This window comes from Diaporthe citri (assembly GCF_014595645.1).
Source record: "Diaporthe citri strain NFHF-8-4 chromosome Unknown scaffold_2, whole genome shotgun sequence".
Classification (NCBI taxonomy): domain Eukaryota; kingdom Fungi; phylum Ascomycota; class Sordariomycetes; order Diaporthales; family Diaporthaceae; genus Diaporthe; species Diaporthe citri.
Window position 1 is genome coordinate 1,836,162 of NW_025064847.1, and position 13,198 is coordinate 1,849,359.

The window sequence follows — 13,198 nt, forward strand, 5'->3', positions numbered from 1 at the left end:
TGACGTCTCCGTTTATTAGTAGTGCCCAGTACCCGCGGCTGCCGGCCTTTAGCCCAAATTGGACATGTTCTTACACATCTTCTTGGGGGGGTTGTTGGGCGGGGGGTCCCGTGAGCTGACCCTGTCAGGGTTTTGCACCCTGAAATCGACCCAAAATGCTGAGATGCTCTGAGAGTGTTTGTACCACGCATCTCGCGGTCCTCTGGCATGTGCCGGGCTGCAACACACCGATTTCCTCCTATTGAGATTGAACTCCAATTCACAGACTTGCGCAAATCGAGACCGCAGGCCTCCTTCGCTCGAGAGATTCAGGTATCGCCGCTTCTCACCAACAGGGCGTGCTGTCCCAACTGAAATCAACGCCTACAAACAACCAATATGGCGGCCGCTCAGTCGCCCAAGAGCTTCTTGGACATCATCAACGAGACTGACAGGTGACCATCCCACAGCAGTCTATCTTCTTTTCACTAAACGGTTCAGCTAATTCCTGGCAGTTTCCCCCACGTGGACATTCCGCAACTGCCACATACTGCGGACTTCTCGGTGGACTATTACGCATTCCTTCTGCCTGACGACACCAGACCGCATGGCTTCATTCCAGCAAATGTCGTTGTGCAAATTCCGTGGACCTCTGACTTCGTTCTGAGCACGACAGGCGAGCTCCCTCGAACAGTGCAGCTGCTTGACACGTCCAACGGAACAGACACCGCAGCAGCATGCAACGCCTCACTCGCCCAGGTCATCGACGCTGCTCAAGCTCAAGGTCTCTTCCCTAAGACCCTCGGAAGGAAGCCCAAGGGCGAGAATTTTCGGATTATGGGCGCCTTGAACTATCAAGGCAAGAATGGCCTGATCCAGATGCAGCGCTCAGCCGCTCCCCTGTTCGGGATTGCGAATCGTGGCTCACACATGACAGTGTTTGTCAAGTCGAAGGAGACGGGCGAGATCAAGATCTGGGTCCCTCGCCGAAGCCGTCACCTGGCCACATACCCAGGAAAGCTTGACAACACCGTCGCGGGAGGCACGAAAGCCGAGGAGTCGCCGCTGGAGTGTATCGTCCACGAGTCGGACGAGGAGGCGTCCCTACCCGAGGACTTTGTGAGCAAGCATGTCAAGGCCGTCGGCGTGGTGACCTATGTCACTCAGACTGGAAGTGGAGGAGGACAGGATCAACAGGCTGCTGTCGGTGGCTATGATACAGGACTCTGCGTTTCTGACGTTATTTACGTCTATGATCTCGAGGTGCCAGCACAACAGGCGGAGACGATGGTGCCGAAGCCGAGGGACGACGAGGTCGAGCAGTTCTACCTGTGGGATGTGCAGACCGTCAAAAATGCAATTTTCAACGGGGAGTTCAAAGCTAATACGGCCATGGTGATGGTGGACTTTTTTGTGAGGCATGGCATCATCACGGATGACAATGAGGCGAATTACATGGAGATAGTGACGAGACTTCGCCGCCGATTGCCTGTCCCCCTCTCAGCCCCATTGGAGTTTTAGAAGAACAGGCCCGGAAAGAACAGGAAAGAAATCACCAAAGAAATTACATGATAATGGGTAGCATTCCCATTCAGTCGGCATCTGGAGCAGAGGACAGGGACCCCCACCCCCGGCAACGCCAAGAATGGCGACCTAAGCACGACAACTGACACCATCCCCCCATCCGCACCTCGGAAACTACATTGGCCCACCACGAAAGCGACGAAACTGGGGATTTGCAGCACTATCGGTACCTCTCGATACAACGAAATGTCGCGCACGCCACTGCGGAGACTGTGTAACCATGACCTTTGGCGACGGGCAAGGTGAACCCTGGCGCTGTGAGCCGGCTCTGATCAATTATAACCAAGCACCAGCGGGGGGCTGAGTGGCACTCATGGAACGTTTTAAGTCGATAATGCGGCCCAGGCCGTCGGTACTTCAGTAGCCAATGCCCATGAGCCTCATTACACTTCCTCAGAAACTTTCAACATCCTGCGTGCCCGGTTCAGGCTGAGAAAGATGGCATCAGACGGACGAAAGCCATGGTGGCGGATACAATGGTTCGCGGACGAGGACACGCGCGAGGAGAGGAAGCTCATCTTCAAGCTCGACCTCCTCATCGTCCCGTATGCATTCCTTGCATACTGGACAAAGTACATCGACCAAGCCAACCTGAGTGAGTGGACAAGCCATCTCGGCCGTGGCCAGGCACACTGCCGAAGCGGCCCAGCTTACTGACGGGCGGAATGACGCTGGCAGACAATGCGTACGTCTCCGGGATGAAAGACGATCTCGGATTCGCGGGCAACGAGCTGGTCCAATTACAGACAATGTACACGGTCGGCGCGGTCGTGGGCCAGATTCCGTTCATGTTCCTCTTTACAGTCTTTCCTATGAACTGGGTTATCCCCTTTCTTGACGTCTGCTGGGGCATTCACGCTGTTGCAGTTCCGCGCCAAGAGCTTCGCTGAAATTGCGGCGTATCGCTTCCTTGTCGGGTGGTTCGAGGTAAGTGTCGCTGTGCCCATGCCGTACTGTGGCATCCACGTCACCACTTTGGTATTCATATGAGATATACATACGCTGATATTACTCAAAGGCGGCATTCTTTCCTGCCATGCATTACATATTTGGCGCTTGGTACAGGGGTGACGAGATCGCTCGACGGGGCGGCGTGTTTTACGTTGGGCTCACGCTGGGAACGCTGACCGCCGGTCTGATCCAAGCTGGTGCTTCGTCCTCACTCCATGATGTCAATGGCCTAGCAGGATGGCGTTGGATGTACATTATATGCGCCATCATTACGATTCCTATTGGGTATGTCTCTGTGATTTCCTGTTCACGGGTTCCGCAAGTCCACGAAGTTTACCCTGGCCGCCAGTTGGGAAGTGGAGGCTCAGATACCTTGTCCATACCCCTTGAACTTCTCTCCCACCTTGTCGGAGCTGACTCTTCTGTATACAGAATTCTGGGTTACTTCATCTTACCGGGAACGCCAGACAAGCCCAATAAGATATTCCTCAAACAGACGGATATCGACCTGGCAGTACAGAGGCTTAAGAGAGCTGGTCACGCGACCACGGGCAAATTCGAATGGCGCGTAATCAAACAGCTTGCTACGAAGTGGCAGTTCTGGGCCCTCGTGTGGCTCGACATATTCTTCTGGAACGGCAGCATAAACACGTCGACCGGCGGCTTCCTGCTATGGATCAAGAGCCTGGACCGCTACTCGACCCCAAAGGTCAACGAGCTCGGCACAATCTCGCCGGCGTTGGGGATATTCTACACCTTGCTGATATGCTTCGCATCGGATCTCTTCCTCGGCCCTGCCTGGGCTATTACCGCAGCGCATGTCTGGAACATTATCGGGCTTATCATTCTGGTTGTCTGGAAAGTTCCGGGGCCGGCACTCTGGTTTGCCTTCGCCACGACCTACTCTGCGGTGGCCATGTCTAGCGTGTTGTATGGCTGGGTTAACCACCAGCTACGAGGGTCTCCGGCACAGCGTGCTTTCACTCTAGTACTCATTAATGCGGTTTCTCAGTCAACTACGGCTTGGACACCGCTGCTTGTCTTCCCGACTGTCGAGGCGCCCCGGTTCACGAAGGGCTACTCGTTCGTCCTGGCGAATGCCATCTGCCTGATCGCACTGGCACATTTCATACGTATTTTCCTCAAGCGACAGGAGTAGGTTCAACCAGCTATAATTGGACCGGAAACAATGTGACTGACATACGCACTGCAGATCGAGCGCAGACACTGATGAGGCTGAGGCTGAGGCTTCAGACACCGAGGGAGTGGTTGCGATCCCCAGCACAGATGGGGCCAAGGCCGATGCTGTCTAAATTTTGGCAAGTCAATTAGGCGTTAGAGAAAGAAATATTCCTGCAAATCAATGTGAAGTAAGGTTAGATTTCTGGTGGAAAAGCTGGCGGAACTGTATGTCCCCCACAATTTTGCGGGGCTAGGCCAGGAGCAATTGACGATTTTCCTGACGTAAATCCTGCAGCGATTTTCAGACCAAAAACCACCAAGGGGCAATGCTACTTTTGAACCTTGCTTAATTCCATCAATTTGAGGAGGCGCGTTGCCTCGTCTCAAGGCGTCTTTGGGGCCAAACTAGAATGGTACGCATATTGCCGCTGATCCAGCATCACACCATCGCACTGCAGATGGCAGCATCCCGAGATGGCACCCTTGGCGCAGCTTGGTTGGCGACTGCGTGTGAGCCGACTGCCGAGTTTCGGAGATATCACCACGACATATGCAATGAGCACCCCACGAAGCCGGATGGTGCAATCCGACGACCAGAGCTCCTTTAGGGGCGGGATATATATCATGATGCTTCATGCTTCTACTAATAAAACTGTTGCGACGCCGTCTCATATGACGCCGACAATACTCGTCAATTGGAGGCATCGACTACACAATCCCACATTATGGCAGACGGTACAGCGCAGGCGGATGGTCAACATGACCTCGGGAATGGCAGGAAGCACATCCTCCTTAATGCCTTTGATATGTCGACGATAGGGCACCTGTCGCCGGGGCAGTGGAAGGTCAGTACACGCACTTCACAAGCGCAACAAATTGTGCACCATCTGCACTTATGCCTAACGTGGATGTAGAATCCCAAAGACAAGTCGGCGACGAAGCGAGACCTGAACTACTGGATCGATCTCGCGAAGCTGCTGGAGCGGGGCGGGATCAACGCGCTGTTCCTAGCCGACACATACGGAGGATATGACACATACGAGGGTTCACTTGACAACTGTATCCGACGGGCAGCCCAATGGCCCATGACAGACCCGACTATTGTGAGTGACATGTCGCTAACCTATTGTTGCACATATGGTCAGACTTGCTGACCACTTGAATATAGCCCATCTCTGCGATGGCGGCAGTTACCAAAAGCCTGGCCTTTGGGATCACAGCGTCGACGTCGTTCGAGCCGCCGTTTCTTCTGGCCAAGCGGTTTTCGACACTGGATCATTTCACTTGTGGAAGACTCGGCTGGAATATCGTGACGGGGTGGAAGAAGGCCGCCTTCAAAGCCATCGGGCTAGACAGCCCCATAGACCACGACGAACGATACCGCCAGGCAGACGAGTACCTCCGGGTTCTCTACAAGTAGGTCCAAGCCTCGCAAGCACCCGATCGTAGGAAGCCCAAGATCAAATCACAGCAAGCTGACAAAAGCCCGGCGGAAAGGTTGTGGGAAGGATCATGGGCGGAAAACGCGATCGATCCAGATCCGGAGAACGACAGCTACGCAGATCCAGACCGTATCCGCACAATTCACCACCACGGGCAGTACTACAACCTGGACACACGGCACATCGTAGACCCATCTCCTCAGCGGACGCCGTTCCTGTTCCAGGCAGGGACATCCCCAGCGGGGTCCGCATTCGCGGCGGCGCACGCCGAGGCCATCTTCGTGTCGTCACACTCGCCGGCGGTGCTGCGGCCCAAGGTGCAGAAGATCCGCGAGCTGGCGGCGGAGAAGGGGCGCGACCCGCGGTCGGTCAAGGTCTTTGCGACATTCACACCCATCATCGGGCGGACGGACGAGGAGGCTCAGGACAAGTACGAGGAGCTAAAGAAGTACGCGTCGGTCATCGGCGGGCTGGTGCTGTTCAGCGGGTGGACGGGTATCGATATCTCCAAGATCCCGCTGGACCAGGAGATCACGGCGGCGGATTCGCTGGAGGCACACAAGGTGCGCAGCATCCTGGACAGCTTCACGACGACGAGCAAGGAGGTCCCCAAGTGGACGCCCCGCGTGGTGGCGGAGCGGGCGTGCATCGGTGGGCTGGGCCCCGTGTCGGTCGGGCGCCCGCAGACGGTGGCGGACGAGCTCGAGGCGTGGGTGCGCGAGGCGGACGTGGACGGCTTCAACCTCGGGTACGTGACGACGCCGGGGACGTTCGAGGAGGTCGTCGACCTGCTGGTCCCGGAGCTGAGGAGACGCGGCCTGTACCCGGAGCCGCTGGAGGAGCAGCTCACGGCCCGGGAGAAGATCTACGGTAAGGGCCAGAAGGGGCTGCGGGACGACCACACGGGTAGCAGGTACAGGTACGATGTCTACCAGGAGGAGCCCGCATACGTCAAGGAGCAGGGCAAGAGCGAGGATGCCTCACAGCCGCAGGCGAGCTGAGGTCAGGTTGGGCCATTGCAGGGGGCTGAAAGCGGCCCTAGTATAATTCACTCTGTTCGTACAGTGTATACCCCTAGTACCTATTTTAAAATGGACATAGGGGTACGTATACTGCTCTAGCGGCACACACAATCATGGATAACTTCAAAGAGTAATATGAACCGGTAAGAAATTATGTACTTGGTCCTCTGTCTTGAAACGACTGCAGCCTAGATTCACCTGGCCTGCAGGGGATCAGCGGGCATGCAGCCCATGTCTAGCCTACCATGATGCATCAATACCTAGGTAGCCTGCAGCACACAGCCTCAGCTAGCCCAAGACCCCATTTTCCACTTGCACGTCGACGTGATTCATGCCGTTTCCTCCTCTCAGGCCGGCTTTCCCATGCTCAATTTAGCCTAAAAATGACTATACAAACTCCGTTGCCTATGACAGAGTTTGAATTTCCCTCAGGTTCACTTCTCCCGGATGTCGACAAGCACACGAATTCAGAGGATTTCCCATGATGTTGCGGGGGTGGGATGGCCAAGCCATCAGATTTTCAGCTTGGAGAAAATGGCCTGCCCAGTGCCGACAAGAGCACTATCCCCAGCGAAAAGGCCATGTTGGAAGACATAAAACGACAACAGGAGGATCTAACGGGCAGAGACAACGAGACATCAAAGCTGAATTCGGATTCTGAATGCTCTGTGGAACCAAGTCAGCTGTTCGACGAAGAGGCAGGTCAGATAAGGCGGCCAGGCTACGATGAACAGCTCAATGAGGAAAAGAGCAGCGACGATGAGGCATCATTAGAGGCTTCGGATTCTCATCACTCTCTCGGGCTGAATCAGCTGTTCGACGAAGAGGCGGATCAACCGAGGCAACAAGGCTACGGCGAACAGCTAAATGAGATGGAGGGTAGCGACGATGAAGCATTCGGGGGGGCTTCAGATCCCGAGCCTTCTGCCGGGCTAAGTCAGCTGTTCGACGAACAGGTAGAGCAGCTAGCCCAAGATGGACGGCTCAATGCAATGGAGGGCAGGGACGAAGTCGAAGAGCGTGATGCCAACTTCACACCACAATCACCACCTGGGCTCGATGAACCGGACGAGACTGAAGAGATTGTGACCGTGAACGGCGCCGGAAGCCAAGAGGTCATGAGCAGTCTGCGCCTACTCCACCTTGTCTTGAGCTTGAGTTACGAGTACCAGCCGCTTTCAAGTCCGGACTCCACCCGCATTCTTATTCTCCTCCCGGCTCAGAAAGCAGTGGACGACTTACGATGTTGCATGGACGAGGTTCGCCTTTCCGATGTCGGGGACGAGAGTCAAGGCTACACGGCTCTCTCTTATGTGTGGGGCGCACATGAAGCCTCCCACATGATCTGGTTTGGAGACCGTCTTCTTCGAATCCGGCCGAATCTTGACTCTGCGCTTCGAAACCTCCGTCGGCGAGACCGGTCAATACGCTTATGGGTGGACGCCGTGTGCATTAACCAGCATGACCTGATTGAACGGAATCACCAGGTACAGCAGATGCGGGACATATTCTCAGCTGCATCGGAAACAATCATCTATCTCGGGCCTCAAGACGGTGGCAATACCGGCCATTCGGCCTGGAACTTTTTGGAGCGGCACAGCACCTGGGCTTTGGACGAAAACAGAGACATTGACCGTAATGCTGCAGCGCGCCTGGAAAGACATCTAGTGTACTTCCGGGGAGAACTCAAGGATGTTGAGCTCGACGTGCTATCAAGATCATGGTTCCGAAGGTTGTGGGTGTTCCAAGAGGCAGTCGTGTCGAAATCACTTTCTATCCAGTGTGGCAACCGACGGATCTCCTGGGATGACTTTTGCGAGATACTCCTCCTGTCGCCGCGCCTCCATGATCGGTACGGTTTCAGTTTTGAGGACAATCAAAAACTGGACATCGTCCGGGATATCAATATTTCTCGCAGAGAATACTTACGACAGCACGGTCTAGAACGCTTCTTGCCGTCCTGGCAGTTACCTAAGACTTTTGGTCCGTCACAGGGTGTCATGGACATTTTGGCCATCCTCTCCAGGGCACGGTATCTAGAAGCTTCAGACGCAAGAGACAAGATTTACGGTTTGGTGGGCATCTCTACTGGCATCAACACAGCTGACCCGAGGTTCGCCATCGACTACCGACTGAGCTTTAGCGATCTATACATCATCTTCGCACGAAACCACATAAAAGCCACAAGATCCTATGACATATTCTCGTACGTCGACACTGCGACCGAGTCACTTTTCCAATCATCACAATCGTCGCCTTTACTGCCCTCTTGGGTCCCAAACTGGCACTACCAGAGATGCGTATCGTACGGGAGCAACAGGACAATTTTGGAGACATTACCGGTGGAGACACCAACGGAAAAGGAAGCTCGCAAGAACAGGGTCGACGACGGCCACTACGTTCTTTCCACGCAACGGCGTGCAAGGACAATGGCTGTGCAGGGTCGAATCATCGGGCGTATCGACCGCTATACTATGCCTCTCCGCGTACTCGGCATGAACGAGGTCCTTTTTCAGAACGCGAGGAACAGCACAGAAGACGAGAGCCAACGTTTCAAGTCTATAATGGAACTCTGGAAGCAGATTTTATATTTTGATAGCTTTGGCGTCTGGTCGCAAGATAGATGGACGGTTCTCAAGAGCCCAGCAGGCGGGGAAATATCAGCAATCGTGAGCCGTCCGCGCGCAGCAGCTTTTGCGTCCTACTTCCAAGAGGGCAGGGTGAAGAACCCTACCTCGGTGGAACATCATCTGTATGCCAGAGCTCGGCAGACTGCGGATTGGTCCGAAGGGACCAACAAAGACTCATATGTCATTACCGACAAGGAGTCTATAGTCGACGGGAAGAGGCTCGCCATCTGCGACATGGAGACGGAAGCTGTGCGCCAATTGGCTCTTGTGCCATCTATTGCGCACGAAGGGGACCTGGTGATACAGATCAGTGGGTCGCGTGTGCCTTTCATCGTTAAGGACACTCCGGGTGTTGCTTGGCCGGGAGAGGAGGTGGATCCCAGTGTGTTTTCCGTGTTGCCTGTCCCCCTGAAGCAGACAACGTGCCAAATAGTCGGCGAGTGTCTGCTCAACGACTTTGAAGAGCTTGGAGAGGATAAGATGGACACGATGTTCGTCATAGTTTAGGCTCGTTTTGTCAGATACTATATTACAACTGGGATCTACCCCAATCATACTAAGTGTTGGAAGCGCAGATGCTAAGATCACCTAGCGAATAATGATAATGGAAATATTCCAAACCAACACAACACGCTCATGGCTTTTTCGACGGCGGAGAATCCCACATGAGATTATCCCAGAGGAGAGTATCCCCGGTCATGTCAAGAGTAGTCAACCATATTCTCCGTCTGGTATTCATCCATAGACTTTCCATCTGTGATTTAATTCCGGGTCTCAACGCCAAGGTAGTATGTATGCAGAAGCAACGTATCGTATTTACAAGCGTTCGCATACTGCATAGCTGTGATCTAAAAATACGTAATTTACAAGAATTGAAGCCCAACCCATTTGACACCCACCATCCCCAACATCCTCACAGCACCCCTTGAAAGCATGACCTGGGCCGTTCCACAACCTGATCTCTAGTTCTGAACAGACTTGTTTCGCCTCTTGCAGGTCTTGGGCTTCGTCACGGGCTCGGTGGCGGCGCTGGCAGATGACGCAGCCGTCGCAGCCGTCGCAGACTGGGCCTGAGCCTCGACACTCGACGCGGCGCTCGATGCCGGAGTCTGGACCGCTTCAACAGAGGTGGTAGCGGCGGCGGTTGAGGACTCTGCAACAGCTTGCGACACAGAGGAGCTGGCGCTTGAGGCCTGGGCAGAGCTGGAGCCGGAGCTTGGACCGGAGTCGCTGCTCACACTGCTGCTGTCGAAGGTGGAGCCGATGGGTCCGAACTTGATGTTGCTGTATACAACGGAGGATGACCCAGACTTGGATTCGACGTCGGATGGCACGCCGCTGTCGGTGCTGCAGGTTCCGCGACCTGTGCCGGCGCCGGTCTCGTTCACTGGGTACGTGGAGTCGAGCCAGAGCATGTTGGCGTAGTACTAGAATAAGCTTTTGTCAGATTTTCACTGCCCACGCCGGATATAAAACCCCATGCTGTGTGGATATACTCACATCGTCCCAGAGAGACATGACGAGGACCATGGGCTTAGCCAGCGCGTCACTCATGCCAGAGAAACCCCCGCGAGCAGCGAAGATATCGTCATCACCAAACGCCGACTTCTGCGTGGAACAGAACTCTTCCGTGATGCTGTTGTATCCGGCGTTGCCCTCGATGTTGCTCTCGCTGTTCGCGATGACCACGCCATTCTGCACGTAAAACCGCTTGATCGCACTAAGCGTTCCGCTCTCCTCGACGAACTGCGTGACAACAGTGATGGTCGAGCTCGTGTCAACGACGCCGCCTTTCCCGTAAAGACTCGTTGCCCTGCCTGAAGGGGTTGAAGTCGCACCCGTCCGGGTCACAGTCACCAGCATAGCGGGTGGAGCTGTAGGTTCCTCCGCAGTTATCTCCCGAGCAGCTATGGTACGACGGGTCCGTGCAAGTATGGGGGGTCACCGCGGTAGAGACAACATTCGCCTCCCAGATGTCCATCTCGGCACAGCACGCGCCCCTGCCGCCGACGCCCGAGTTGGCGCTGGTGTCCGAGGGCGTCCAGTCGTCGACGTTGGCGGACCCGGCGATGAACTTGAGGTCTCGGGGACACTGGGCGTCGCAGTAGCCTGTGCCGTATCCGGGGCCTGCGTTGGAGTAGGCGCTGGCGCCGCCGTCGAGGTCCATGGATACGAAGTAGAGGGCACCGTTGAGTCCGCAGCTGCACAGCCAGAGGTTAGAATTGCTCGAGATATGTACGCTCATAGTTCTGAGATACTCACGGCAGATTCGACACATCGACATCAAAGGTGAACTCGTTGCCCAGCAAATTGAACCCCTGATATGAGCTATCATTCGCCAGCAGGTAGAGTCTACTGCCGACGTTGGACCCGGTTACAAAGTCCAGACTCAGACTGGACCCTGAGGCGCTCACACCGTAGGTGGACTCATAGTTGGCACCGTCGATGCAGCAGTTCTCCGTGCACGTGGCGTCGTCAGGACACAGGGAACTATCCCAGGTATTGCCCGTGTAACAATTAGTGCTGCTGCTCTTGTCGTGGGTCCATCTCCAGTTGGCGTCCACGGTGACGCTTCCCTGGACGTCCGCGCAGGTTCCGTCGGAGCTGCACTCCTGCCAGGTCAGAGATGGGTGTGTCTCGGCCGTGAGATCGCAGGATGCTTGAGCTTTGACGATGGTGGCTAGCGCGAGGAGGCGAGCGGCCTTCAGAACGTTTCTGTTTTCCATCATGATTTAGGAGTCTCCAAGTTTCAAGTGAGTGCGAAAGGCCTTGAATGGCTGTGGATGAAAGAGAGACTTGTGTGAGTGTTGGGAGCTGCTTGCAGCTGGAAAGAATGAATGAAGTCGAGCGATCAATGCAATGGAAGAAATGAGTGTACCAGACACACTACCTGAGGTTAGTTGATACAGTCGCAAGGAACGCAGAGCAGAATTGTCCTTTGGTGGAAAGGCCAGCGACATATATACATCAGCGGCCTCGTTGGCCGACCATGCCATAACGCAACACGCGTCCTTCCTTAATTCTGTGATCGGGTCACAATCCACACATGCAGTTGGGAAGCCGGACGGACCGGATTCGCGGGATTGGCCATGTTTGGTTCGTGAAGCTTCTCCAGATCCTCATCGGAGAATATAGTCGAGTGACAGTCAGCAGGTGCACGCCCCATTCATGACGCTACTTACGCACATTGAAATTCAGGGGTGGCAACAACCTCATAGTCAGACTTTTGTCGCCAACAAAACCGACGGCGTGCATTCGAATTTTGTGCTGCAGTGCGCCATGCTCATTTCCCACTCTCGCTTGATGGACTCGAGTTCGAATCTGGAAAATTGGTCGCCTGCACACAGCCTAGCCTGCCTCGAGATGGCTTCACTGACTGCTCTCCCACCACAAGGCATCAGCCCACTTTTGCATGACGGAACAAAAAGGCGTCACTTGAGAGGCCAAACAATCTTCACGTGTCTCCTTCATCGGCCTGAACTTGAAATAGATAACAACCACCGGGTTGAGCATATCTGTGCGGGCGACCTGGAATAACCCCTACATGTCAGGTGCGTCTTCTCTTTCGCTTATTGTCGACCGCAACGTCATCGTCTGCACCGGTAACTGCCTCTGGGGCATCTACACTGAAGATATCACCGGAGCGACCCAGCGCCGAGAAGGCTGTCTTGATCTCTAGAGGCGCATCTGATTCATTTTGGGCAACTCGATCTATTGACAGACGAGTGGCGATGGGAGCCACATTCCTAATCTAGCGTGCATTCAAAGGTGTCTCTGCTGTCTGACCTGCTGAGATGAGCCCCGTCCTAGAGCAACGGATCTGCTCTGGTCCTCAAGGCTTGTGAGGAAAGTCGTCCGGATTTGACAGAGGCCTTTCGAATCCACCGAGGGGTGGACCAGGGACTTGAACGCGCGGTCGAAGCTGCTGACTCAGTTTGCAGTGAGGAAGAGGATTCCGCCGGAGTGCTCTAGAACGCGAGGAAAGACTGCGTGAATCCGATCAGTCACGAAGATACCAGGTCGTCGCTCGCAACGATACCTGAGCTCATATGCGATGAGGTTGTTCCTTCCGCTTCCGAGATCTTCTGCGATGCGCTCTGGGGAACTCTCTGCTTCGTTTTCGTTTAGCAGGCGGACCGCATCGATCTTTCCGCGGGACGGAACGCATCTTGCAAATTTATCTCGAGCATCTTAATTAGCAGTAGACCCCAGGGGGATTAAATCGTCCTAAGAAGTGGAATCCTAGTGCAACTTGCAACACTTTCTACATGAAGACAACAAAAGTGGTAGCAGTGTGATCGGTCCCGGTGCCAGGACCGAGAGCGAGAGGTGGTCTGACCAGTGAGACGGGCCGGCAAAGGATGTGGCAGAACTCTAATACAGAGCGCCAGGGACCCTTGGGGCATCA

The 13,198-nt window shown here is 54.7% G+C and overlaps 5 protein-coding genes across 5 annotated transcripts; 4 read left to right on the forward strand and 1 right to left on the reverse strand.

The window, feature by feature from the left end:
* Positions 1-378: 378 nt before the first annotated feature.
* INS49_006138 (uncharacterized protein) lies at positions 379-1,500 on the forward strand (the record flags this gene model as incomplete). Its single annotated transcript, XM_043166913.1, has 2 exons — positions 379-434; positions 495-1,500. The coding sequence occupies 2 exons, from the start codon at positions 379-381 to the stop codon at positions 1,498-1,500; spliced, it is 1,062 nt and encodes a 353-aa protein (XP_043028057.1).
* A 501-nt stretch (positions 1,501-2,001) lies between these two features.
* On the forward strand, positions 2,002-3,827 carry INS49_006139 (uncharacterized protein; the record flags this gene model as incomplete). Its single annotated transcript, XM_043166914.1, has 6 exons — positions 2,002-2,158; positions 2,242-2,366; positions 2,431-2,490; positions 2,582-2,799; positions 2,947-3,669; positions 3,728-3,827. 6 exons carry the CDS (start codon positions 2,002-2,004, stop codon positions 3,825-3,827), a joined length of 1,383 nt encoding a protein of 460 aa, XP_043028058.1.
* A 594-nt stretch (positions 3,828-4,421) lies between these two features.
* Positions 4,422-6,139, forward strand: INS49_006140 (uncharacterized protein; the record flags this gene model as incomplete). The annotated part of the gene is made up of 4 exons (XM_043166915.1): positions 4,422-4,541; positions 4,611-4,799; positions 4,865-5,112; positions 5,194-6,139. 4 exons carry the CDS (start codon positions 4,422-4,424, stop codon positions 6,137-6,139), a joined length of 1,503 nt encoding a protein of 500 aa, XP_043028059.1.
* Positions 6,140-6,741: 602 nt separating this feature from the next.
* Positions 6,742-9,297, forward strand: INS49_006141 (uncharacterized protein; the record flags this gene model as incomplete). The annotated part of the gene is made up of 1 exon (XM_043166916.1): positions 6,742-9,297. One exon carries the CDS (start codon positions 6,742-6,744, stop codon positions 9,295-9,297), a length of 2,556 nt encoding a protein of 851 aa, XP_043028060.1.
* Positions 9,298-9,752: 455 nt separating this feature from the next.
* On the reverse strand, positions 9,753-11,519 carry INS49_006142 (uncharacterized protein; the record flags this gene model as incomplete). The annotated part of the gene is made up of 4 exons (XM_043166917.1): positions 9,753-10,217; positions 10,291-10,580; positions 10,642-10,991; positions 11,053-11,519. The coding sequence occupies 4 exons, from the start codon at positions 11,517-11,519 to the stop codon at positions 9,753-9,755; spliced, it is 1,572 nt and encodes a 523-aa protein (XP_043028061.1).
* Between the last annotated feature and the right edge of the window lie 1,679 nt (positions 11,520-13,198).